The sequence below is a fragment of the Pan paniscus genome, chromosome 1 (genome assembly GCF_029289425.2).
Source record: "Pan paniscus chromosome 1, NHGRI_mPanPan1-v2.0_pri, whole genome shotgun sequence".
Taxonomy (NCBI): domain Eukaryota; kingdom Metazoa; phylum Chordata; class Mammalia; order Primates; family Hominidae; genus Pan; species Pan paniscus.
Window position 1 is genome coordinate 161,866,410 of NC_073249.2, and position 26,805 is coordinate 161,893,214.

Below are 26,805 nucleotides of genomic sequence, written 5' to 3' on the forward strand. Positions count from 1 at the left end.
CAAAAAAATAAAGTGCCAGGTGCGGTGGCACATGCCTGTAATCCCAGCACTTTGGGAGGCCGAAGTGGGTGGATCACCTGAGGCCAGGAGTTCAAGACCAGCCTGGCCAACATGGCGAAACCCCATCTCTACTGAAAAATACAAAAATTAGCCGGGCGTGATGGTGGGTGCCTGTAATCCCAGCTACTTGGGAGGCTGAGGCAGGAGAATCGCTTGAACCTGGGAGGCAGAGATTGCAGTGAACCGAGATCACACCACTGCACTCTAGCCTGGGCGACAGAGCCAGACTTCTCTCAAAATAAATAAATACATAAATAAATAAAAATAAAAATAAAAATAAAATGGCTAAAGCATAAGTTGTATTTTCATCAAGGATTACAGGACTGTAGACAAAAGAGAAATCATCATGGACTGTTCACTGGACAAAATTTCATGGAGAAGACCTTTGGCGGTTCATGGATGTTCTATAATAAGTTAGGTAACTAACAGGCTAACTTTCTTGAGCACCTACACTGTGTAGGGCACTGTACTGGTACTTCTCATACCTTCTCTCATTCATATAATCCTCTGAGGTAGGTGTTATCCTCTCTACAGCAGGGAAAATCAATACCCAGAGAAGGGGAGAGACGTCCATGGCACACAGGAGAGGACAGAGCCAAGAATGAATATAGGACACCAGTGCCCCAACTCTTAACCACTACCATACACGGTTTTATAAAGTAAATTTTAAAAGTCGACTTTAAAACATGTATGCAACATTGTGTCCAGTCTCCCAAAACAAAAGAACAATGAGCGTTCCCTTTTCCCTTGATGTGTGGGCAGGTCTGTAGAGTAGTACAAGGAGAAGAGATTATGTTCTGCATTCTCACTTCAACAAGAAAGTCCTGGTCCACAAATAATACCTTTAAGCTTCAGGATAATTGTGAAAAGGCCAACTAGTTAATCAAACATTTTCCCAAACTTAAGAAAAACACCAAGAAGGAATATAAGTACAGGGGACATTAGAGGATAAGCTCATAAGGGCTGGACTAAATCTTTTTTTTTTTTTTTTTTTTTTTGAGACAGAATCTCGGAATCTCGCTCTGTCGCCCAGGCTGGAGTGCAGTGGTGCAATCTTGGCTCACTGCAAGCTCCACCTCCTGGATTCCTGCCATTCTCCTGCCTCAGCCTCCCGAGTAGCTGGGACTACAGGCGCCTGCCACCATGGTGGGCCAATTTTTTGTATTTTTGGTAGAGATGGGGTTTCACCATGTTAGCCAGGATGGTCTCGATCTCCTGACCTCATGATCCGCCCGCCTCGGCCTCCCAAAGTGCTGGGATTACAGGCGTGAGCCACCGCGCCTGGCCTAAATCTTTTAAGGAGACTCAGTCTTTGTGGCCTGACACTTGGGGAACAGTCAGCTTCAGGAAGTTGGGATGCCACACCTTTGTTTCTTGAACCATTTAGGGAGGTGTTTCTTGAACCATTTTGAAATCAGAAGTGTGAGTCCTCCAGCCTTGACTTTTTTTTCAAGATTGTTTTGGCTATTTCAGGTCCCTTGCAATCCCATATGAATTTTTTATTTTTTATTTTTTGAGATCGACTCTCACTCTGTTGCCCAGGCTGGAGTGCGGTTGCATGATCTCAGCTCACTGCAAGCTCCACCTCCTGGGTTCAAGTGATTCTTGTGCCTCAGCCTCCTGAGTAGCTTGGACTACAGACGTGAGCCACCACGTCCAGCTAATTCTTGTATTTTTAGTAGAGGCGGGCTTTCACGACGTTGGCCAGGCTGATCTCGAACTCCTGACCTCAGGGGATATGCCCGCCTTGGCCTCCCAAAGTGCTGGGATTTTGGTGTGAACCAATGCGCCTGGCCACAATCACATATGAATTTGAGGATATGCTTTTTCCATTGTGCAAAAAAGCTATTGGGATTTTTATAGGGATTGTGTTGAATCTGTACATTGTTTTGGGTATTGTCATCTTAACAATACTAAGTCTTCCAGTTTATGAATGTGGGTAACTTCTAATTTATTTATATCTTCATTAATCTCTTTCAGCAATATTTTTACAGTTTTCAGTGTATAATATTTACTTCTTTGGATAAATTTATTCCTAAGTATCTTATACTTTTTGATGCGATTGTAATGCAGATAGAATTGCTTTATTTCCTTTTCAAATATCCACTGCTGATGTATAGACAACTGATTTTTGTGTGTTGATTTTATAACCTGCAACTTTGTTGAATTCATTTATTAGTTCAAGTAGGTTTCTTGTAGATTCTTTGGTCGTAGAGATACAGTTTTACTTCTTTCTTTCCCATTTGGATGCTCTTTCTTTCTGCTTCCTGTCAACTTGCTCTGGCTAGAATTTTCAGTAGGATGTTGAATAGCAGTTTTGAAAGCAGGCATCTGCATTCCTGGTGATCAAACTAATTAAATTAAAATACATGTAATTATTTAGTTTGAGACGATTAGATTTAAATGGCTAGGTTAGGGCCTTAATCCAATATGATTGGTGTCTGTATAAGAAGAAGAAATATCACAGTGTGCATGCACAGAAGTACGACCATGTGAAGAGGCAGCAAGAGAGCAGCAATCTACAAGCCAAGGAAAGGGGCCACAGAGGAAACCAACCCTGCCAGCATCTTGATCTTGGACTTCCAGCTTCCAGAACTGTGAGAAAATATATTTTTGTTGTTCAAGCCACTCAGTCTGTTATATTTTGTTATGGTAGCCCTAGCAAACTAATACAAACCCCTCTAGTGGTTTTTTTCATTTCAGTTATTCTACTACTTTTCTGCTCCAAAACTTCTGTTTGGTTCCTTTTCATAACTTCTATCTTTGTACTGGTGTTCTCATTTTGTTCATACACTATTTTCCTGATTTTCTTTAGTTTTATGTCCACATTTTCCTTTAGCTCTTTGAGCATATTTAAGAGCATTGTTTTAAAGTTTTTGTCTAATAAGTTCAATATCTGGGCTTCCTCACACGTGGTTTTTGTCAGCTTCTTTTCTTTTCTTTTTTTCTTTTTCTTTTCTTTTTTTTTTTTTTTTTTTTTTGAGACGGAGTCTCGCTCTGTCGCCCAGGCTGGAATGCAGTGGTGCAATCTCAGGTCACTGCAACCCTGCCTCCCAGGTTCAAGCAATTCTCCTGCCTCAGCCTCCAAGTAGCTGGGACTACAGGCACATGCCACCACTCCCGGCTAATTTTTTGTATTTTAGTAGAGATGGGGTTTTACCATGTTGCCCAGGCTGATTTCGAACTCCTGATCTCAGGCAATCCGCCTGCCTCTGCCTGCCAAAGTGCTGGGATTACAGGCGTGAGCGACCGTGCCTGGCCCATATTTTCTTTTATTGAAGTATACTTTCCTGTTTCTTTGTGTACCTTCTTGTGATTTTTGTTGTTGTTTTTGAAAACTGGACTTTTGAATAGTATATTGTGGCAACTCTGAAAATAAGATTCTTCTCCTTCTTTGGGGTTTACTGTTTTATTTTATTTATTTTTTGTGTGTGTGTGGTTGTTTTTGTTTTCATTGTTGAGACCTGTAATAGTCTTGTTCTAGTAACTTTTCCTATTTTTGCAAAGACTTTTCTTTGTCATGTGTGGTTGCTGAAGTCTCTGTCCCTTAGCTTGTATTCAGTGAGTGGGGTTTTTTTGTTTGTTTGTTTGTTTTTGAGACAGAGTTTTTGCTCTGTTGCCCAGGCTGGAGTGAACTGGCCTGATGTCAGCTCACTGCAATCTCCCAGGTTCAAGCAATTCTCCTGCCTCAGCCTCCTGTGTAGCTAAGATTGCAGGCACATGCCACCACACCCAGCTAAATTTTGTATTTTTAGTAGAGATGGGGTTTCACCATGTTGTCCGGGCTGGCCTTGAACTCCTGACTGCAAGTGATCTGCCTGCCTCAGCCTCCCAAAGTACTGGGATTATAGGCGTGAGCCACCATGCCTGGCTTTCAGTGAGTGCTTTGACAGAATTTTACCTGAATGTCAAGAGCTAAAAAACAAAACAAACAAACAAACAAAAATACTTTTCTCAGTTTTTGCCAATTGGGCCTGTACTGGGGCCCTCCTTCAACACTTAGCCAGGCTTTCACTGAGCTTAGGAATCAGCTGTGATGAAACCTGAAGTTTTTAATCACGTCTTTTCTGAGCAAGCATCTTGCCCTGGGCACATGCATGGCTGTCTAAATTCCCTGCATTCACAGGTGCTTCTGATTGTCCTAACTTCCCAAAGAAACTCTGTTCTCAAATTTTTTGCCCAAGCCTTAGGTGGTTTATTGCATGTCTCAACTGTGACCTTTTGCCTCAGGCCTTGTTCTTCTACCTTATGATGATTCAAGCAATGCCTGCTGCTTTTCCAATCTGGGTTACTTCAGAGTTAGGCAAACAGAGGTGAGCATTTTGTGCCAGTCCTTCACGTACAGACAGGTTAAAACCGATCTACACAATAATTTGCAAATAAGGTCTGCTTTGCTCCCTCTAGAACCAGGGACCGCACTCCCATGCCGACAGTATGGGCTGCTGTCTTCAGGACCATTGCAAGGTAAGGTGTGGAATAAGAGCAAATAAAAATGCCACAAAACTTTCCTACCATTTTTGAGTTTATTTTATTTATTTATTTATTTATTTATTTATTTATTTATTTATTTATTAATTATTTGAGATGGAGTCTCTCTTTGTCGCCCAGGCTGGAGTGCAGTGGCATGATCTTGGCTCACTGCAACCTCTGCCTCCCAGGTTCAAACAATTCTCCTGCCTCAGCCTCCGGAGTAGCTGGGATTACAGGCACGTGCCACCACACCCAGCAAATTTTTGTATTTTTAGTAGAGATGGGGTTTGACCATGTTGGCCAGGCTGGTCTTGAATTCCTGACCTCATGATCCACCCACCTTGGCCTCCCAAAGTGCTGGGATTACAGGCTGAGCCACCATGCCCAGCCTTATCTCTATTATATATATATATATATATACACACACACACACACACACACACATACATATATATACATACATACATATATATACACATACATACATATATATATATACATACATACATATATATATATTTTTAAATTTTATTTATTTTAGTTAGGGGCTCACTCTTTCACCCAGGCTTCAGTGCAGTGTCAAGATCATAGTTCACTGCAGCCTTGACTTCCCAGGCTCAAATGATCCTCCCACTTCAGCCTCCCCAGTAGTTGGGACTACAGGCATGCACCACCAGGCCTGGCTGATTTTTATTTTTTTATTTTTTATAGAGGCAGGGTCTCACTGTGTTTCCCAGGCTAGTCTGAAACTCCTGGGCTCAAGAGATCCTCTTGTCTTGACCTCCCAAAATGCTGGGATTACAGGCATGAGCCACCACTGCAACTGGCCCATTTTTTATTTTTCTTAATTCAGCATCCACTTGGTGGCTGTAAGCCTCTGACTTTTTTCCAGAGTCTGAAGAAATTAATTCTGACAGATTCTGCTTGTTTTTTGAGTTTCTATGTGGGGGACAGGAGCTTGGGGCTGCCTACTCTGCCATTTTGCTGACCTAAGTAGAGTTAAAATAATTAAATGGTTAAATGCATGAACTTTGGAGACAGATGGTCTGAATTTTAATCCTGCCTTTGCCACCAAAAGTTTGTAATAAGTGAATTATTTAATCTCTAAACTTCAATTTCTCATCTGTAAAGTAGGAATATGGGAAGGGCTAATTAGGATCATTTATTGTAAAATCAGTAGTGTGCAGTAAATGTTTGACAAGCAGCTCTCAGAAGGGATGGGACTGAAAACCCTGATTTTTAGTGTTTGCCAGTTTCCATGGTGTAAATATTCCTGATATGGCCGAATTTAAGATGCCAGTGTAAAATCTTCTAATGCAGGCTTGAGAAAACACACACATAATTGACTCTCATGAGCCAGGGAAGGCCAACTCTAGCATATCACTTTCTTAAAAAGTATGAGGTACACAATAAGTGATCAATCAATAAATATTATCATCTTCAATTGCTTTGAACAAAGTGAATAAAATAAGAATGGTTTCTGAAAAGTCAAGATACAGCATCTCCCTCTATATTGCCCTATGTTATAAAATACTTTATACTCTAGGTACTTGGAAATGTTATCTCCAGACAGTCCATCTTCTGTGAGAACAACATTTCACATCCCCTTTCTATCTTTAGATCTTGCATCATTGTTTACAGTGAACACAATCACAGAGAGAATAGTCATTGTCCACAAGTCTGCCTGAAACTGACCACACTTCAAAGGACTTGCTTCTAATTGACTAATCTATTAACTTTTCAGGCTGCAGGAAGACTTAGAGGCATCATCCTGCCTTGGCTTCTGGTTGCCAAGGTGTTCTGCCTGATACCAACTTTGTCAGCAGTCACCAACTAGCCATGCTTTTCCTTTGAAGGCACATGTAGATTGCCTAACCATCCACACCAGGCAAACAATTCTTCAAATGTCATGCCCTTTGCATTTCTGTTCAGATCCAGCCTTAGAGAAGCTTGTGAAGCAATGACTGTTTTAATGGGTCTCCTGGGTACCCAGGCCTAATCCTTTACCAAGTCACTAGTTATCCCATGTTCCTTATCTGTCTGTCTATCCATCCATCCTTCCATCCTCATCCAATACTTACAGAATGCCTATGGCTGCAAATACAAGGATGACTGCTTGGTTCCTGCTGTCCATAAACTCACAGCCTGGGATAAAGTAGGGTAGAGTGAATAGATATGCAAGCAAAATAGAATGGATTGTGATAAGGGAAAGTAGAAAAGTACATGCAAAGTACTCTGGGAAACTAAAGGAGGAATTCTGCCTACCTTGAGGAACTAAGGAAGTTTTCAGGGAGTGCGTGCAGGTAACCATAGGGTAAGATTGGCTGGGAGCCAAATTGTGCTAGACCTTGTGCACCTGACTGTGGCATTGGCTTCTTCAGCAACAGGGAGCCTTTCTTTCCTTTTGTTATTTCCCTGCATCTTACGACATTAAAGCCTTGGTCCCTGCTAATAATAAAATAATAATCAACTTTATAAAGAGCTTACAATATGCCAGATACTGTACTAAGTGCTTTATATTCTTTTTTTTTTGGGTGGGGGGTGGCTGTTGGGCAGTGTCTCACTCTGTCACCCAGGCTGGAGGGCAGTGGCACAATCATGGCTCACTGCAGCCTTGACCTCCTGGGCTCAAGCCTCCCACCTCAGCCTCCCGAGTAGCTGGGACTACAGGCATGCAACACCATGCCTGGCCAATTATTTTTTGTAGAGACGGTCTCTCTCTGTTTCCCAGGCTGGTCTTGAATAACACCTGGGCTCAAGTGATCTTCTTGCCTCAGCCCTCCAAAGTGCTGGGATTACAGACATGAGCCACTGCACCCAGCTTATTATTTAACTTAATCTTCACAACAACTTTAGAAGATAGAAAATAGGAGATGCTGTAATGGTGAGAGTTTTAGAGCATTCCTGAGGACCTGGAGAAAACTTGCTGCCGAGAAGGAAATTTTGAAGGTTTCATTGGTTGAAAAAGGTGTCTCTGGAGTCACACTCCTAGATCTTTCTTAAAGACTTGAAAAGAATTAGATTAGGGGCCAGGAACAGTGGCTCACACCTGTAATCCCAGCACTTTGGGAGGCCGAGGTGGGTGAGTCACCTGAAGTCAGGAGTTCGAGACCAGCCTGGCCAACATCGTGAAACCCCATCTCTACTAAAAATACAAAAAATTAACAGGGTGTGGTTGTGCACACCTATAATGCCAGCTATTTGGGAGGCTAAGGCAGGAGAATTGCTTGAACACGGGAAGCAGAGGTTGCAGTGAGCTGAGATCGCCCCATTGCACTCCAGGCTGAGCAACAAGAGTGAAACTCTGTCCAAAAAAAAAAAACAATTAGATTGAGGCCATGGGGGACATAGAAGGTCACCCCATCTCTGATCTTCGCCATCACAATTGCTACAATCGGCTCTTTCCAATTTGGCTACAACACTGGGGTCATCAATGCTCCTGAGATGATCGTAAGGGAATTTATCAACACTTTGAAGGACAAGGCAAATACCCCTCCCTCTGAGACGTTGCGCTTGTCCCTTTGGTGCTTGTCTATGGCCATATTCTCCATTGGTTGTATGATTAGCTCCTTTTCTGTTGGACTGTTTGTCAACAGCTTTGACAGGCATAATTCAATGCTTACTGTCAACCTGTGGGCTGCCACTGGTGGCTGCCTTATGGGACTGTGTAAAGTAGCTGAGTTGGTTGAAATACTGATCCTGGCCTACTTGGTTATTGGCCTCTTCTGCAGACTCTGCACAGGTTTTGTGCCCACGTACATCGAAGACATCTCACCTATTGCCCTGCAAGTTGTCTTTGGCACTCTCAACCAGCTGGGCATTGTTGTTGGAATTCTGGTGGCCCAGATCTTTGATCTGGAATTCATCCTGGGGTCCAAAGACCTATGGCCTGTGCTATTAGGCTTTCCCATCTCTCCTGCTGTGCTACGAAGTGCAGCCCTTCCTTTTTGCCCTGAAAGTCCCAGATTCTTGCTCATTAACAGAAAAGAAGAGGAGAATGCTAAGGAGATCCTCCAGTGGTTGTGGGGCACCCAGGATGTATCCCAAGACATCCAGGAGATGAAAGATGAGAGTGCAAGGATGGCACAAGAAAAGCAAGTCACTGTGCTGGAGCTCTTTAGAGTATCCAGCTACCGACAGCCCATCATCATTTCCATCATGCTCCAGCTCTCTCAGCAGCTCTCTGGAATCAATACTGTGTTCTATTACTCAACAGGAATCTTTAAGGGTGCAGGTGTTCAAGAGCCCATCTGTGTCACCATTGGTGCGGGTGTGGTTAATACTATCTTCACTATAGTTTCCCTATTTCTAGTGGAAAGGGCAGTAAGAAGGACTCTACATATGATAGGCCTTGGAGGGATGGCTTTTTGTTCCATCCTCATGTCTGTTTGTTTGTTATTGAAGGATGAGTGTAATGGGATAAGCTTTGTCTGTATTGGGGCTATCTTGGTCTTTGTGGTCTTCTTTGAAATTGGGCCAGACCACATTCCCTGGTTTATTGTGGCTGAACTCTTCAGCCAGGGCCCTGGCCCAGCTGTGATGGCAGTGGCCGGCTGCTCCACCTGGACCTCCAACTTCCTAGTCAGATTGCTTTTCCCTTCTGCTGCTTACTACTTAGGAGCCTACGTTTTTATTATCTTCACCGACTTCCTCATTACCTTCTTGATCTTTACCTTCTTCAAAGTCCCTGAGATGTGTTACAGGACTTTCGAGGATATCACACAGGCCTTTGAGGGGCAGGCACACGATGCAAATAGATCTGGAAGGACTGCGTCATGGAGATGAACAGTATCCAGCCTGCTGAGGAGACCACCACCAATGTCTAAATCATGCCTCCTTCCACCTCCCTCCCAGCAAGGGAAAGCCACCTCCCTGAACGAGGGAGAGACCTCATAAGGATGAACCCAGGGCTGCTTCTGAATGCTGCTACTTGATTCCTTTCTCCCTCAACAAGACTGGAGCTTGTTGAATTTTCAATGGCTTTTAAAATATTTCATTTCTTGGACATTCTCTTCTGCGTAGGAGAGACCAAGTGAACCTACCTTCATTTCAGGAGGGATTGACCACTTGGGATATGACAACTTTGCCAGCTCTTCTCCCTTGGGTTCTAATATTGCCCTCTAGGGGATATAGGGGAGGAAAAGTAAGGTGCAGTTCCCCCAACCGCAGACTTACCAGGAAGCAGATACACACACACTGTGGGAAGGCAGACAGGGTTTATGTAAGAGCACCTTCCTCACTTCCATACAGCTGTACACAGCAGATTAACTTGAGTTTTATTTATTTTTACCTTCTGGTTTAATTACATAAATATTACGTTTTAAGTGTAATTTTGCCAAATAATGAAAACATAAGGAAACTGAGGTTAAAAGGAGGTGTTTAAAAGAGGTTATAGAGTAGAAGATTTGATGCTGGAGCGGTTAAGGTGCAATAAGAAGAATTTAGGGAGAAATGTAGTTAATTATTGGAGGGTAAATGATGTGGTGCCTGAGGTCTGCACATTACCTCTTAACAATTTCTGTCCTTCAGATGGAAACTCTTAAGTTTAATTTCTCAGAAAAGTCATATGCCTATATAATAAAGCTACTGATTTCTTTTGGAACTTTTTTCTTTAAAATTATAGTTTATATGTAGTATTATTTGAAGTCCAGGATTATTAACCAAGATGGGCATTGTAGTTAATGGCAGTTGATGGGTTCTAATTTTGGATGGAGTCCAGGGCAGGGAAAGTTATTTCTAGAAAGCCTGTTCCTTCTCACTGGACCAAACAACTCCTTCCCCTTGTAGTAGACTCATTACTTTTTAAGTAACCCCACCACCCATCTGGCGGGAGAGCCATCCAAATGAGAAACCTAAAATAATTGGTTCTTGGTAGAGGTTCGTTATTTCTCCATTTTGTTCTTTAGGAGATTTTAGGTGTTGATTTTTGTTTTACTTTGACCCATATCTTTAAAGGAATTCCAGAAAGAATGTTTATAGCTGACTTGGAATTTGTAACCTCAGCTCTGGGAGAAGATTTTTTTCTGAACGATTATTATCTAACGTGTGTTGTTGCTTCAGGGTCACGGCATGCTTGTCTATGTCTGTTACCATGACCACCGTGGTCCTGTGCCGAGTGCCCTTAGGGGAATTGAATCTTTCCAATAGGCCATGTTTGAGATAGTATGAGTCAGTGTGCAGTGTAGCCCATACTTGAGAGTATGAATGTATGTGCACTGTCACTTTGCTCTGGGTGGAAGTAGGTTATTGTTGACTTATTTCCTCTGTGTTTATTCCCACAGCCCCCTTTTTCATATGTTGCTCGATCTCCCTTTCCCTTCTTGGTGCTTACACATCTCAGACCCTTTAGCTGAATGCTTGCCAATAACAGTATTTTGGTTCTCAGTTCTCACTGTTCCCTCTGGTTGTTGAGGCGTCGAATAAAAATGCACATAGCAGTGGGGTTTAGCTGGAAAAGGTGACCTTCCTCCAACTTCACCTCTACTTCTGGCTCCTCAAACAGCGGGTGGACAGTAAGGCAGGGAAGTTGTTTTCTCATTTCTCACTGACCAGATTGTGAATATTTCCATATGGATTTTCTCTTATTAATGTTACTCTGGTGGTTCTTTATTTTAAGATAAAAATTCTGAATGTACACATGAAAAAAAAAGACAGAAAATGTGATCACTCCCATTTTACAGATTAAAAAACTGAGATTTAAAGTAGTAATGTACTACTCACAGCCACACAACTAGGATGAAGCAGAGCTAAAACTCAGCTCTCATTCACTGCCAAGCCTGTGGTCTTAGAGACATGAGCCAGCAGGACTTGGTGTCATTAAGGGACTGGGGAGAGTGGTTCCATTTCCCCAAATCCTCCCCCAAAGAACTTCCTCATATTTTATAATGGTCATACCTTCAACCCTTTTAGCTCCTACCTGGGCTGATTGCAATAATCTGAAAGGGCCCTGTTCGAGGGGCAATGGTAGTTACTGTGGAGAAGGGCTTCAAAGAATATGGATGGTGGTGCCAATTTACCTCCCGGACTGTGGCTGCTGCTGTGTGATGTTGGGGTAATGGTTAATCTGCTCTTGTGTGAGTCAGCTAATGCCCCTCCCAAATCATGTAATGCGTTAACTCAGTTAAAAGACACCTGCCCAACTCATCTGAATGTCAGACCTGAGTGTCAGCTCCCATTTTACACTCGGTAAAAGGAAGGAGGATTTTAACTAAACACTCGAAATCTTCAAAGAATACAGTTGATCTTTTTCAGCCAACAGAAAGACTGCTTCCCTGGTTGTGTGTGTGTGTGTGTGTGTGTGTGTGTGTGTGTGTGTGTGTGTGTGTTATTTAACTTAGTGTTGACATAAACTCTGTAGAATTGTATATGTACAGATAAGTAACTGGAAGCTCGGAAAGGTGAAGCCACTTGTTCAGGTTCATGGAGTCAACTTTCTTTTTACATCTCCAGGACACTAACTGTTGGGATGGTTTGTTTAGTTTGCATCCTAGTGGATAACTGCTCTTCTTAGTGATGATGAAAATTTGAATATCTCTAAAGGGGCATTATTATCCTGGAGGTGTGAGACAGTGAAAAGAACAGGAGCTTTGAAGCTAGGTGTGCCCTGTTAAAACTTCAGTTCCTGCTGTGTAATAGTGTAAACACTGGCAAATCACCTAATCTCACCTCAAAAGGTGATTTTGAGAATGAGAGCAGATGGCTGGGAGGTAAGGATACTTAAATACATGTTAGTCCTTTCCAGGTCCTCATTGCTGGAATTTGAGTGGACATCTCCAGCCATCTCAAGCAAATTGATTAAATACTCAGTGCATTCTTAGAGATATTTTAATTTATTTTAATTGAAACAAACACCTGCCATGTGGCATTTTTAGGAAAATTTAGGGAAGGTCTTGTGAAACTAGGCAAATCATAAAGCTCCCACAGGTTGAGGCTCAACAGACCAATCAGTGAGGCCCATTTTACCCTGGAGGCACTGGGCCAGGTGCCACGAGCGTTCCAGGGGTGAAGGGAAAAGCCTGCCGTGCTGGAACTGCAAAACATCTGGTCAGGGAGATAAAGCACCAACAGAAGGAAAGACAAACAGCAATAGAAGGCATTAAAGGACACGTTTCCAAGGAATGATGTAGGCAATAAATACTGTGTGAATTCAGGACAGAGAGAGAGATCACTTAGAAAGGTCCAAAAAACCCTTCCTGACTCATTTCCTGTACTTTCTCTTTCTGTCCCTTCATAGCTCTGTGGGTTTCTCTTAGAGTTACCAGGGCACTTATCTCTGTGTAACAAGGTGGAGAAAATATCACCATTGTTTTACAGCTGGTGCCAGATTTCTTCCTGAAAATAGAAGCATCTAGGCTTGGAAAAAATCAGTTGAGAAATTAGGTGTAATAGAATAAATAGGTTGGAAAATGCTTGAGGTAGAAAATTGATGTCCAACAATGATAGACTGGATTAAGAAAATGTGGCACATATACACCATGGAATACTATGCAGCCGTAAAAAATGATGAGTTCATGTCCTTTGTAGGGACATGGATGAAACTGGAAACCATCATTCTCAGCAAACTATCGCAAGGACAAAAAACCAAACACCGCATGTTCTCACTCCATAGGTGGGAATTGAACAATGAGAACTCTTGGACACAGGAAGGGGAACATCACACACCAGGGCCTGTTGTGGGGTAGGGGGAGGAGGGTGGGATAGCATTAGGAGATATACCTAATATAAATGACGAGTTAATGGGTGCAGCACACCAACATGGCACATGTATACATATGTAACAAACCTGCACGTAGTGCACATGTACCCTAAAACTTAAAGTATATATATATAAAAAAAAGAGTTTAAAAAAAAAAAAAGAAAATTGAGACCAAGGATCCAGCTGTTAGAGGAGGGTCAACTTGCTGTGCATACTGCAGGGAGGTTTTGGAAATTTTGGGGGGCAATCTGCAATGGAGAACACGAGGGCAAAAGGAGGGAGGGCAGAGGGAAAATGGAGAAAGCAGCCACCAGGGCAGCAGAGCTGTGATTCCTACCTACCTACATCTTCAGGGATGGCTGCCAAACCCAGGGAGCTTTGTGTGAGTGCCTTCATTGTAACATGGTGCAAAACAGAGTAGAATGAGGAGGTGGAAGTGTCCCTACAGAATTTACCTCGCTCTTGAAAGGGCTTTACACTTCCACAGTCCAGGCAACGTGTTGAGAGTTCAAACCAAGTTTACCCAGATCTTTCAGCAACAAACGGGTCTCATCTGACTTCTGAGTTTTATCTCCAAGTCTTTTCTCTTTCCTTCTTGACCTTTCCCTCCCCTCCAAAGCTTACTTAGTACAGTGTCTGACGTATAGTAGATGCTCTATAAATATCTGTCATGCTGAATCAATATAAATATTGTATTATACATGGTTTCTGCTGTCGTGGTACCTAAAATTGAGGGAAGACAATACACGTGCATTTCAGATACAAAAATAAACCTAATCCTAACAATTCTGGGAAGGATATAAATGCCAATTAAATAGGCCTGACACTTTCCTGCCTCTTTTTCAGTGTCCTTCACGGTTCGGTTCACATTTCACAAGCCCCATGAAGTCTATCTGGATTTTTGGTAATGTTTCCTGTCTCTGAAATCTTATGACATTTATGTTTGTATCAGCCATTTGACGCTTGATTATCTATTTTTCAGATGGATGTCTTGCCTTTTCCTCTACACACTACAGGAAGAGTGGCCACCCCTGCCAAGGGCCTAGTGTAGTACCCTATACATGTAGCTGATCAGTTGATTGTTACTGATCATATGTATCCTGCATCATGTTATAAAAAATTAACACAGTGCTTGGCACATACTTGTACTGAGTAAGTATTTGCTGAATTGACTTAAAGTGTTGGATGCCATAGACCTCTGAGAATATGTAATTTCTATGTATCACTCTCCTAGCAGAATAAGAGAAAATTGGAACTTGGGAAGAAGTCACATCTAATTCTTTTCTATTTTTATTTCATTTTATTTCTTTTTTTTAAGAAGTGAGGTCTCACTCTGTCACCCATTCTGGGGTGCAATGGCATGAGCATAGCTCACTACAGCCTCAAACTCCTGGGGTCAAGCAATCCTCCCACCTCAGCTTCCAAGTAGTTGCAGCTATAGCTGCACACCATTGTACATGGCTAATTTTTATTTATTCATTTTTTTTTATAGAGAGGAGGTCTCACTATGTTGCCCAGGCTGGTCTTAAACTCCTCAAGTGATCCTCCTGCCTTGGCCTCCCAAAGTGCTGGGATTACCGGCAGGAGCCACTGTGCCTGGCCAGTTCTTGTTCAGCTACAATTTATTTTCCTATTGCTTTTTGGAATGTAATTTAAACTTTACACTTCAGTTATCCCACTTGTCAAATGCATACATGATTTTGTGGCCAATAACCTGTACGTGGACACAGTAAAGTTAAAACAATAAAGATGCACGGAATTTTGATGCTGATAGGTATCATAAAATAATGTGATCCAAACTAAGGAGATATCTGAGCTCAGAGACATTAAAAAGACTACCCTAAGTTTTTTTTTTTTTAATCTATCAAAGAGCTCATCCAGCATGCAAGTGTCCTGCTTTCTGATCCAGCAGCCTTTCTAGCACCCCGGCCTTGGTTGTCAGAATAGCATTTGCTTATAAGGTTTTTAAATAATTAATACAGTATACTAAATCCCAGGAGTAGAATAAGCCTTGTTATTATGGCTAATAAGTCAGCCCAAAGCAATCTGTTATTCCTGTAAAACTGAATGGATTTTGAAGTAAAGCATCCTTGGACTCACTGGCCTCAGAGGAGGCCATCATCTCATTTACCTATTTAAGAAAAACCCCATAAAAGAGTGTTCTATATGGACATTCATTATGTCTTAAGCTTTATTGATTCTGTTATGTTGCCGTTAGGAACCACGAAAGCCTTCAATTAGATTAAAGCCATAATAAATAAGATTAGTAACACTTATTCTGCTCTGTATGTTAAGTGTTTTTATAATAAACTAATGTTTACCTTTCTGGACATTACTACATTGACATCCTATACAATAATTAAATCAGATATTTTGAGTTGTTTTAGGAAAAAAGATTTGAGTGTTTTTTTGTTTGTTTGTTTTATTTTTGAGATGTAGTCTTGCTCTGTTGCCCAGGCTGGAGTGCAGTGGTGTGATCTCATCTCACTGCAACCTGTGCCTCTTGAGTTCAAGCAATTCTCCTGCCTCAGCCTCTTGAGTAGCTAGGACTACAGGTGCGCACCACCACGCCCAGCTAATTTTTGTATTTTTAGTAGAGACGGGGTTTCACCACGTTGGCCAGGATGGTCTCAATCTCTTGACCTCATGATCTGCCTGCCTCAGCCTCCCAAAGTGTTGGGGTTACAGGCGTGAGCCACTGCGTCCAGCCAAGTATATTTTAATAACTACTGACATTAACTACCATCATTAATCCTCATTATAATTCTACAAAGTGGACATTAGTATCATCCTTACTTACCGATGACGATGAAATTAAAGCTTATGGAAATCAGTATCTTGCTCAAGATCCCACAGTAGGGAAGCCAGGATTAAATGAGATAACACATATGTACTTAGCACAGTGCTGGGCAGATAGTGTGTTCAACAAATGCAAGTAAGAGATTCAGTATGGAGTGAAAATAAGTTGAAAATAAGTTAAAAATTAGGGTCAGGCGCGGTGGCTCACGCCTGTAATCCCAGCACTTTGGGAGGCCAAGACGTGTAGATCATGAGGTCAGGAGATCAAGACCATCCTTGCTAACACGGTGAAACCCCCGTCTCTATTAAAAACACAAAAAATTAGCCGGGCATGGTGGTGGATGCCTGTAGTCCCACCTAGTCGGGAGGCTGAGGCAGGAGAATGGCATGAACCCAGGAGGCAGAGCTTGCAGTGAGCCAAGATTGCTCCACAGAGCAAGACTCCGTCTAAAAAAAAAAAAACAAAAACAAAAACAAAAAAAACATGGCTGGGTACAGTGGCTCATGCCTGTAATCCCAGTACTTTGGGATGCTGAGACAGGAGGACTGCTTGAGCTCAGGGGTTCAAGACCAGCCTGGGCAACATAGCAAGACCTCATCTCTACAAAAAATAAAACAAAATTTAGCTGGGTGTGGTGGCATGCACTTGCAGTCATAGCTACTTGGGAGGCTGAGGTGGGAGGATGGCCTGAGCCAGGAGGTCAAGGCTGGAGTGAGCTGTGGTTGTGCCACTACACTCCAGCTTGGGTGACAGAGGGAGATCCTATCTCAACAAACAAACAAGATGAAGCTGTTGTGAGGACAATATAGAAAGTACATGTTATAAGTTTCTATATATCTGTATCCTGTATATGTAATAGATGTATGATTAAAATTTGATTCTGAACTTCTTAACAATCAGATCAAAGGGAGAAATACAATCAGCTATGTAAGTGATAAGGAACATTGCCCAAGAGAAGTATAGCTATTTCTGGAGCTCAGACTTAAGGGCACTCTTTCAAGACACATGATCTAATACCCCAGCAAGGACCCTAGAGAATGAGGGTAAACTTATCGTGGGGTGGCTCTTAGAAGCCTGGAAAAGGTGGTTGTTAACCTGGGTAAAGTGGAGAAGCCCAAGTTGCCCTGGCAGAAGGTATAGGAAGGATTAAAAGGCTGAGGGAAGGGGCATGTTAGGATGGAAATATCATGTAAGACCAGAAGACCCACTGAGGATTATGTTCCATGTGAGGCCCAAAGAACACGCTATTCACTAAGACCATTAAGAATACACTGTTGAGAGAGACATTGGCGTCACTAAGAAGTATAATAATAATAGCCTCCTCTGCAGGGCATTGCTGAAAGTAGGAGAGTGATCCCAGAGCTGAGCTCCTTAACAGCCATGTGAATGATGGGGACTCTGGCCAAGGAATGGAGACCAATTGGAAGTGTGTAACTCCCAGAAGCCATGAGGTCACAATTACCATAATAACCAACAAGGTCAGAGGAGCAGCCAAGGTGGCTTGATCTGCAGGAATTGCAAAGACGGTTAATAGTGCGTAGTGTTCTTTAGAGGCACATATGTAGCCAAAAAAGATGCTACATAAAATCTCGAAATGCATGGGTCCATGACTGTGGGGTCCACAGGTCATACATAACACCACCCAGAGGAGCTGACTTCACAGAGTGTGGAAATGGCCTTGGAAAAGCACACCTGCAGCGATAGGAGGCAACCCTCTAATAGGCTGGGGTGACATTCTACAGGATATGCATTGAATCAGAGACCTCTATATGGCACTGTGTCCACAATAAAAAGAATAAATGGATCTAGGAACAAAGGGGTCAAAGTAGGCGTGGTCCCACTTACCATCACTCCCAGTGACCCAATGGGGACTGTCCTTCCAGTCCCCAAAACTCTGTGTTAATCAAGTGGTAAAGATCCTGGTCCCCAAACTCAGTGTACTCTTGCCAGGGGACACAACAAAGGTCCCATTGAATTACAAATTACTGCTGCCACCAGGGCACTTTGAGTTCCTTGTCTCCAGGGACCAGCAGGAGAAAAGAGTCACCATCGTGACAGGGGGAATCCATCCTCATCAGCCCGAGGAAGTGGATGGCGTTAGGGAGGAAGATGTGTGGAACCCAGATCTCCTTGGGTGTTTCCTGGTACTCCCTTGACTCATTGGAATTAGGGTTGGGTGTGTATAGTGCTCCTGGCCTGAGAAGGGTATGACTGCAAAGGGCTCAGATCCACAAGGAATGAAGATTTGGGTCACGTCACCACATAACATCTCTCAAAAAAACATCAGGACTTGCTGAGGTGATAGCTAAGGGTGAGGGAAATGGGCCATGCAAAAGGGACAGGATGTGAACCAGGTTGGGCCTGAGAACTGGCCATAGTTTGTCCTATTAACCTATCACTTCTAAGCTTCCCTTCAGGAAGAGCGGTCCATGGATTTGTGGAGAGGCTGCTCCCTGAGCATGCATGTAGAGGTGGATCTGTGCAGTCCAGTGTGTGAAATGTGGCCACCATGAAAGTGCACTGCTCAGATCTCCTGCTGTGGGAGCATGACTGACTGACAGCCCCAGCTGTTACCTCTGTGCACACACTACCATGTTTGCACAGAGCTGGGCTTTCCATACCAATGACAGAGCATGGCAGGTATATGAAAGCTGGTCAGTTCTTTTGGGGTGCAGTGGTGCATGCCTATAGTCCTAGCTACAGAGGAGGCTAAGGCTGATCACCTGAGGCCAGGAGTTCAAGGCTGTAGTATACTATGATCACTCCTGTGAATAGCCACTCCACTCCAGCCCGGGCAATGTAGTGAGATCCCTGATTCTAAAAGAAAAAAAAAAACTATACAAAATTAGCTGGGCATGGTGGCACATGCCTGTAATCCCAGCTACTTGTGAGACTGAGGCAGGAGAATTGCTTGAACCTGGGAGGCAGAGGTTGCAGTGGGCCGAGATTGCATCATTGCACTCCAGCCTGGGCAATAAGGGTGAAACTCCATCTCAAAAAAACAAAAAACAAAAAACAAAACAAAACAAACAAAAACAAAACAAAACAAAAAAAGAAAGAAAAGAGAATGCTGGCTAATTCCCGTGAGCCGTGGCCACTTTGGCTCAAGGACTCTGATTGGCCTAACCAGGGCTCTTTTGGAACTGTGCTATATAGTCTTTGACTCTCTATCCCCATAGTCTCTTTTTCCCTCTCTTCTTCCACAGATGTCAGAGCTGCAGCATGATCTGGAGGCTTTCCTCGCTTTCTTCCGCTTCCCCTCCCTTGATCCTTCACAGGCATTTTCCTCAATACATCTCTTGCCTGGCTAATCCTGTCTGATGAGTTTCCAGATGGACCTGAATTAAGTATGTTCTCCAGCTAGCTGCTAGCTAGTTAAAGGCAGATCCATGTGCCATACTATGGTAGGGATGGTTAGTTTATATATACCTTCTTACCTAACTTTCATAATCATTTACTGAGGTAAATGGGCTGGGTAGTATGATTGCAATTTTATGTATAAGGAAACAGGATTAATTTAGGAACTTGCCTGGGATATACACTAGTAAGTGGCAGAGCTGAGCTGAAATTTAAACTTAAGTTGGTATTACTCCAAAGTTACCTTAACTACTCATCTGTGGGGCAGTTAGACTGAGAGTGAAGTTGACATCTTATGAGAGTTGAAGTATCTGAGGAAGATAAACTTGATGTTCTACAGAAGTCGGGGGAGGAAGTTCTCCAAATCAGAATCAAGTTTTTTTCTCAAGCAATGATTTTAGGACAATACCAAATGTGTGATACCCATACCAAATGTGTGATACCTATGTATTGAATTTATGACAGAGTTACCAACGTTCTACTTTGGACAATTACCTGAAAATTTTCAGTCTAAAAAGATAATGTGAACATTTATAATTATGTATACATACATGATTCATTTGCTTTTCATCTTTTTTCTTTACTGAATTATAGCTTTAGCAAATATCTATTGAATTTTTATTATATGTCATGCATGATACCTTTAAGGAAAAATATATATATTCCCTTTCCTTCCCATTACATTTAATCCGATTTTTTTTCTTACTTTCTGTCATTATGAATAAGTATTTTAGACAGCCTACTGTTTGCATGGTACTAAGCAATAGAAAAGGGCCTCCTTCCTGTAAGTCTAATCACACCCCACCTTAGATGGAAGCTGATTCAATGGGTTAGTGAGCATGTAGAGAAAGATCTGCTCAGTCAGTGTCAAAGTTTATTTCAGCTGTAGGTTGTAAGAGGTTCAACATTTGATTTTCCTTTTCCTTTTTTTTTTTTTTTTGCAAAGTGAGACGAGGGAAGGGATTGTTAAACAAAAGGTGAACATTTACTTAATACTATATTTTCAATAGAAAATGACAGTTTGATTTTTAAAAATAGCAGTTTTAACACTTCAGAACATCCATTGAAATCTTATATGGTTTAAATACTGAATGTGTAAAATATTTAGCTGTATAAAATATAATAGAATAAAAAAAAGAATGTTTATGCCCTCCTCCCCAATATTTATATTCCTTAAATCTTTCTTTTCTTTTTTGTTCTCTTCCTTTCCCTTCCCTTCCCCTCCCCTCCCTCTTTCCCTCCCTTCCTTTCTTTCTCTCTTTCTCTCCCTTTCTTTCTTTCTTTCCTTCCTTCCTTCCTTCCTTCCTTTCTTTCTTTCTTTCTTTCTCTCTCTCTCTCTCTCTTTCTTTCTCTTTTTCTTTCTTTCTTTTTGACAGAATCTTGTTCTGTTGCCCAGGCTGGAGTGCAGTGGCACAATCATGGCTCACTGTGGCCTCTACCTTCTGGGCTCAAGTAATCCTCCTGCCTCAGCCTCCTCAGTAGCTAGGACTACAGATGCATGCCACCATGCCCAGCTAGTTTTTAAATTTTTTATAGAGTCCAGGGTCTCCCTATGTTGCCCAGGCTGGTCTTGAACTCCTGGCCTCAAGCATTCCTCCCACCTTAGCCTCCAAAAGTGCTGGAGTTACAGGCGTGAGCCACCACCCAGCCTATGCAAATAATTTTTAAACAATAAATATTAAATGGTTTTGTTTCTTTTGGAGACAGGGTCTCACTCTATCACTCAGGCTGGAGTGCAGTGGTGGGATCGTGGCTCACGGCAGCTTCAACCTCCCAGGCTCAAGCGATCCTCCCACCTCAGCCTACTGAGTAGCTGGGACTACAGGCACAAGCCACCACACCTGGCTAATTTTTGTATTTTTTGCAGAGATGGAGTTTTGTCATGTTGCTCAGGCTGGTCTCAAACTCCTGAGCTCAAGTGATCCACCCGCCTTGACCTCCCAAAGTGCTGGGATTACCGGCATGAGCCACTGCATGCAGCCTAAACTGTATATTAAAACAACTGCTTTAGAACACAGTCACAGAAATGGGATTGAGTCAAATGGACTGTATAATTTTAGATTAATTCATAGATTAGTATTGGCAAGTTACTTTCTATTCAGTTTCCACAAATCTACACTGCCCTGAAAAACATACACCCTATCAGGGTCTAAAACAGTGGACATTATAATTTTTCAAATAGTTTGTACCTTTAATGTTTTAAAAATGTATCTTGTAGCTTTAATTTGAATTTTTACATTTATTAAAGAAGTTAATGATTTTCTATATGCTTTCTCACTAGTTTCTATTTTTCTTTTAACATATCAATGTGCATGTGGAAGAGTAGGTAGGGGGAATATTATCTGTTTTTGTTCTTTGCCCACCATCTACTAGGGTCATTGTATCTTCTGTCAATTTGTAATAATGAGATCTTTAATAAAGATAGCAATATTGTATCTGTCACACTTTTTTCTTTTTTTTGAGACAAGGTCTTGTTCTGTTGCCCAGGCTGCAGTGCAGTGTTTGCAAACAAACAAAAACCCACAACAATTCAACATATTTGAGTACAAGAAAATGGAGAACTTCTTCAAGTATAGTTTTTTAGGGCAAATAACATGCCGTAAAATGCATATCAAAAGTATGATAGATAAGGCCGAGCACGGTGGCTTACGCCTGTAATCTCAGCACTTTGGAAGGCCGAGGTGGGTGGATCACTCGAGGTCATGCGTTTGAGACCAGCCTGGCCAACATAGCGAAACCCCGTCTCTACTAAAAATACAAAAATTAGCTAGGCATGTTGGCACGTGCCTGTAATCCCAGCTACTTGGGAGGTTGAGGCAGGAGAATCGCTTGAACTCGGGAGGCAGAGGTTGCAGTGAGCCGAGATCACGCCACTGTACTCGAGCCTGGGCGACAGAGTGAAACTCTATCTCAAAAAAAAAAAAAAAAAGTATGACAGAGAAACCTGGGCAACATGATGAAACCGCGTCTCTGCAAAAAAGCAGCCAAGTGTGATGGCACGCACCTGTAGTCCCTGCTACTCAGGAGGCTGAGGCAGGAGGATCGATTGAGGCTGGGAGGTCAAGACTGCAGTGACCTGTGATTGTGCCACTGCACTCCAAAGCAAGACTCTGACTCAAAAAAAAATTATTTGCATGAAAAAGTTCATTCGTTATGAAGACTTGTATAGAAACATTGAAATACACTTAAGAATTACAATTAAGTTTAAGGAACAGTTTACAAAGTGACATGTATGCCATGACTATATTTATATGAAAAATATGCCCCGTGGAAAAAGATAATGGGAAGAAAATATATAATATGGTGACTGATTTATATCAGGTTTGCAAGATTACAGTCAATTTTTTCTCCAGATTCCAATTTTTGGAAACAAATTTCATGATTTGTACAATGGGGATTTAGTTTAGTTTAGTGTTGTTGAAAAAACATCATTGTTTGCATCTAACATATTTTCCCATTGTTATCTAAGCAATAGCTTTTGCAGAGGAAGACTGATGGGGACATGTTCTTTTGATGAAGATTTATGTGTGAAACTGTGTGTATGATTGATGGTTGGGTGGTTATTATTAATTTTCTAATAAGAGGCTTCTACACTGCATTTGGTTTAATTAAATTTAGATGTATGTCATGGATTGCATGTTAGAAGGAAATATTTGTATTCTTTTGTTTTACACTATTGTGTCTCTCCTATATATCATATATTCTACTGAGTGGCATTTTTTTTTTTTTTTTGAGACAGAGTCTGTCTGTCACCTAGGCTGGAGTGCAGTGGTGTGCTCTAGGCTCACTGCAACCTCCGCCTCCCAGGTTCAAGCGGTTCTCGTGCCTCAGCCTCTCGAGTAGCTGGGACTACAGGTGCATGCCACCACGCCTGGCTAATTTTTGTATTTTTAGTAGAGACAGTTTTGCCATGTTGGCCAGGCTGGTCTTGAACTCCTGACGTCAGGTGATCCACCTGCCTTGGCCTCCCAAAGTGCTGGGATTGCAGGATTACAGGCATGAACCACTGCACCCGGCCCTTTTTGTTTTGTTTTGTTTTTTTGAGATGGAATATTTCTCTTGTTGCCCAGGCTGGAGTGCAGTGGTGCCATCTTGGCTCACTGCAACCTCCGCCTTCCGGGTTCAAGCTATTTTCCTGCTTCAGCCTCCCGAGAAGCTGGAATTACAGGTGCCCACCACCATGCCCAACTAATTTTTTGTATTTTTAGTAGAGACGGGGTTTCACCATGTTGGCCAGGCTGGTTTTGAACTCCTGGCCTCAAGCAATCCACCCCGTCTTGGCCTCCCAAAGTGCTAGGATTACAGGTGTGAGCCACCGCGCCCGGCCTGTTTTTTTTTTTTTTTTTTTTGAGACAGGGTCTCACTCTGTTTCCCAGGCTTCAGTGCAGTGGCACCATCCTAGCTCACTGCAGCCTTGATCTCCTGGGCTCAAGTGATCCTTCCACCTCGACTCCTGAGTAGCTGGGACCACAGGCATGTGCCACCACACTCAGTTATTTTTTGTATTTTTTGTAGATACAGGGTTTTGCCATGTTGCGCAAGCTGGTCTCATTTTGAACTCCTGAACCCATTTTGAACTCCTGAACTCCCAAAATGCTGGGATTACAGGTCTAAGCCACCACGCCTGGCTCAGTGACTGTTTAAAACTTTCCTCTTCTCAAGCATAAAACTGAATTTCTTATCCTGTTTAGTCGGTGGCATCCAGTCGGTGGCATCCTTGGTCAGCTTATTAACCAATTCAGAAAATTTGGGAGTCATGCGAGATTCCTCTCTCTGCCTCAGTAGCCACATCTAATCAGTCACCAAGCACTGTCCATTCTATCTCCTCAGGCTTTTTGCATCCTCCTCAGTATCCTTCCCCAGTCCACTGCCTTAGATAGGCTCTCATCTCTCGCAGCTTGCAGTTTTACAATGACATGTAATTAATCTCCTTGCCCTCCAATTCATCTTCCACATTATCCCTAGACTAGTGGTTCTCAGTGGGGTGTGATTTTGCACCCCAGGGGACATTTGGCAACGTCTGAAGACATTTTTGGAAGTCACAGCTGGGAAAGGAGGAGGGTGGGGAGTTGCGGGGGGGTGTGATGGGGGAACAAGAGGACTTGCTACTAGCACCTAGTAGTCAGAGGTCAGAGATGCTGCTAAACATCCTACAATGCACAGGACACCCCCACTACAACAAGAATTTTCCAGCCCACAATGTCAATAGTGCTGAGGTTGAGAGCCCTTGCCCTAGGGTGATTCTTCTAAAACAAAAACCTTAAATCTCTCAAAAAAAAAAAAACCCACTATTTTATTTTAGGCAAAAGTTTTTGCATGGGGTTCAACTTTTCTCATTCCCCAGTCACACAGCATATACTTTTTTTTTTTTTAAGAGAAGGGGTCTCACTCTGTTGCCCAGGCTAAAGTGCAGTGGTGTGATCCTAGCTCACTGCAGCCTCAAACTCCTGGGCTCAAGTGATCCTCCAGCATCAGCCTCCCAAGTAGTCGGAAATACAGGCATGTGCCACCATGCCCAGCTAGTTTACCTTTTTTTTTTTTTTTTTTTTTTTGAGAGGGAGCCTCGCTCTGTTGCCCAGGCTGGAGTGCAGTGGCACAATCTCAGCTCACTGCAAACTCTGCCTCCCGGCTTCAAGCGATTCTTGTGCCTCAGTCTCCCAAGTAGCTGAGATTACAGGCTCCCGCCACCACGTCCAGCTAATTTTTGTATTTTTAGTAGAGATGGGGTTTCGCCATGTTGGCCAGGCTGGTCTCAAACTCCTGACCTCAAGTGATTGGCCCACCTCGGCCTCCCAAAGTGCTGGGATTACAGGCGTGAGCCACTGCACCTGGCCTTTTTTTGTTTGTTTTTATTTTAGAGACAGGGTCTTGCTGTGTTGCCCAAGTTGGTCTCAAACTCCTGGCCTCAAGCAGTCCTCCTGCCTCAGCCTCCCAAAGTGCTGAGATTACAGGCATGAGCCGCCACACCCAGCCAGCATATACTATTACTGCCTGAATATGCCGCTACCTCCTGACTCCTGCCTCCTGTCGGCTACTTGAAGCTTATTCTGACTTCCTCAGACTCGGCTGGGTGACTGTCTTCTGTGATCACCATTACAGGACCGGGAATCACTGAATTGTTACTTGCCTGTCTCTCTGACTGCATTGAGCATTCAGAGGTCAGGAACCTAGTCTATTTTTTTTTTCTCTGAATCTTCATCACCTAGCACAATGTCTGTTATAGACGAACAGATCTAAACTGAATCCAGGCCCTCTCCCCTGATTCCACCCTGTGAACAGCCAGATTCGTTCGTGGGCACAATGGGTTCACTGCTGCCTTCCTGACTTTCCTTTTTCTTTACATCCTCACCTGAAATGCTGTTCTTTCACGTCTCTGTCTCCCTTCATGTCACTCTCACCTGTTCTTTATGGTCCAGCTCAATAAAAACCCCTACCACTTCCTGAGCCCATGCCATGTGGGCTATATTATCATAGTTCACCTTCAGCAAAACCCCTTTAAGGAAGGCATTATCCCTATTTAACAGGTGAAGAAAATGATGCAAACAGCCCTGAGGTGTTGTTCAGAGTGTGGCAGATGAGACAAGCCTTGCACACAAACAGCCACAATGCAGGCAACCCGGGTTGCCTCCCTGTCTGCTCTGATCTCCGGTCTTCTTTGGTCCTCTTTTCTGTACTTCTGGAAGGCACTTTGGAGATCCTTTTGTCTGCTGCTCCACTGAGAATTGAGTCAACTAAGAATTGTTTAGGGCAACACAGGTGGTTACTGGTGGAGGCCAAACCTCAAATTCAGTAGTCTAATTCGGATGCTTGACTTTATTCCACACCCAGAATATCTTGCTCAGTTTCAGTTGCAGTAACTCAAGTGATCAGGAACTGTCCAGCAGGGTTAGTGAAGTCAGCACAGGTGGGGCAGCCTCTGTCCACAGCCCTGAAGCTGCAGAATTCTGACCGTGCACGGCCTCGGAGGATTTTCATCCAGGGATTGTCAGGGGGAAGTCGCTGGAGTGTTTTAAGCATGGGAGTGTGTGGAACAGATTTGAATTTTTAAAAGTTCATTGTAGAGAATTAATTGGGGGCTGGAGTGAACGGAGTGACGATTTAAGAGATGTTCGTGGTCCCTTCAGGTGAGAGATGGTGGCAGCTCGGACCGTGTTGCCGGAACATAGACAAGTGAACTGACTGGAGAGATACCTAAGGAAATAAAATTGTTAGGATTTGTCCGTGGACTGCCTACGAAGTATGAATCTTGGCTACAGTGTGACCTTGATTAAGATACTAAAGACTTAATTTGTTCCTCATGGATAAAATGATGCTACTACTTTGAGAGGTTATTAGTAAAAAATGAAAAGCGCTGTACATGCATTAGGTATCAGTGAATGTAGTTCTAATTCCTATTATGCATACGCTTTTTTTTTTTTTTTTT

At 42.7% G+C, this 26,805-nt stretch overlaps 1 protein-coding gene across 1 annotated transcript; it reads left to right on the forward strand.

Moving 5' to 3' along the window:
- Positions 1–4,531: 4,531 nt before the first annotated feature.
- On the forward strand, positions 4,532–26,781 carry LOC117981528 (solute carrier family 2, facilitated glucose transporter member 3-like). Its single transcript, XM_063600710.1, has 2 exons — positions 4,532–14,377; positions 17,355–26,781. The coding sequence occupies exon 1, from the start codon at positions 7,975–7,977 to the stop codon at positions 9,313–9,315; it is 1,341 nt and encodes a 446-aa protein (XP_063456780.1). The 5' UTR covers positions 4,532–7,974; the 3' UTR covers positions 9,316–14,377; positions 17,355–26,781.
- The last annotated feature ends 24 nt before the right edge of the window (positions 26,782–26,805 follow it).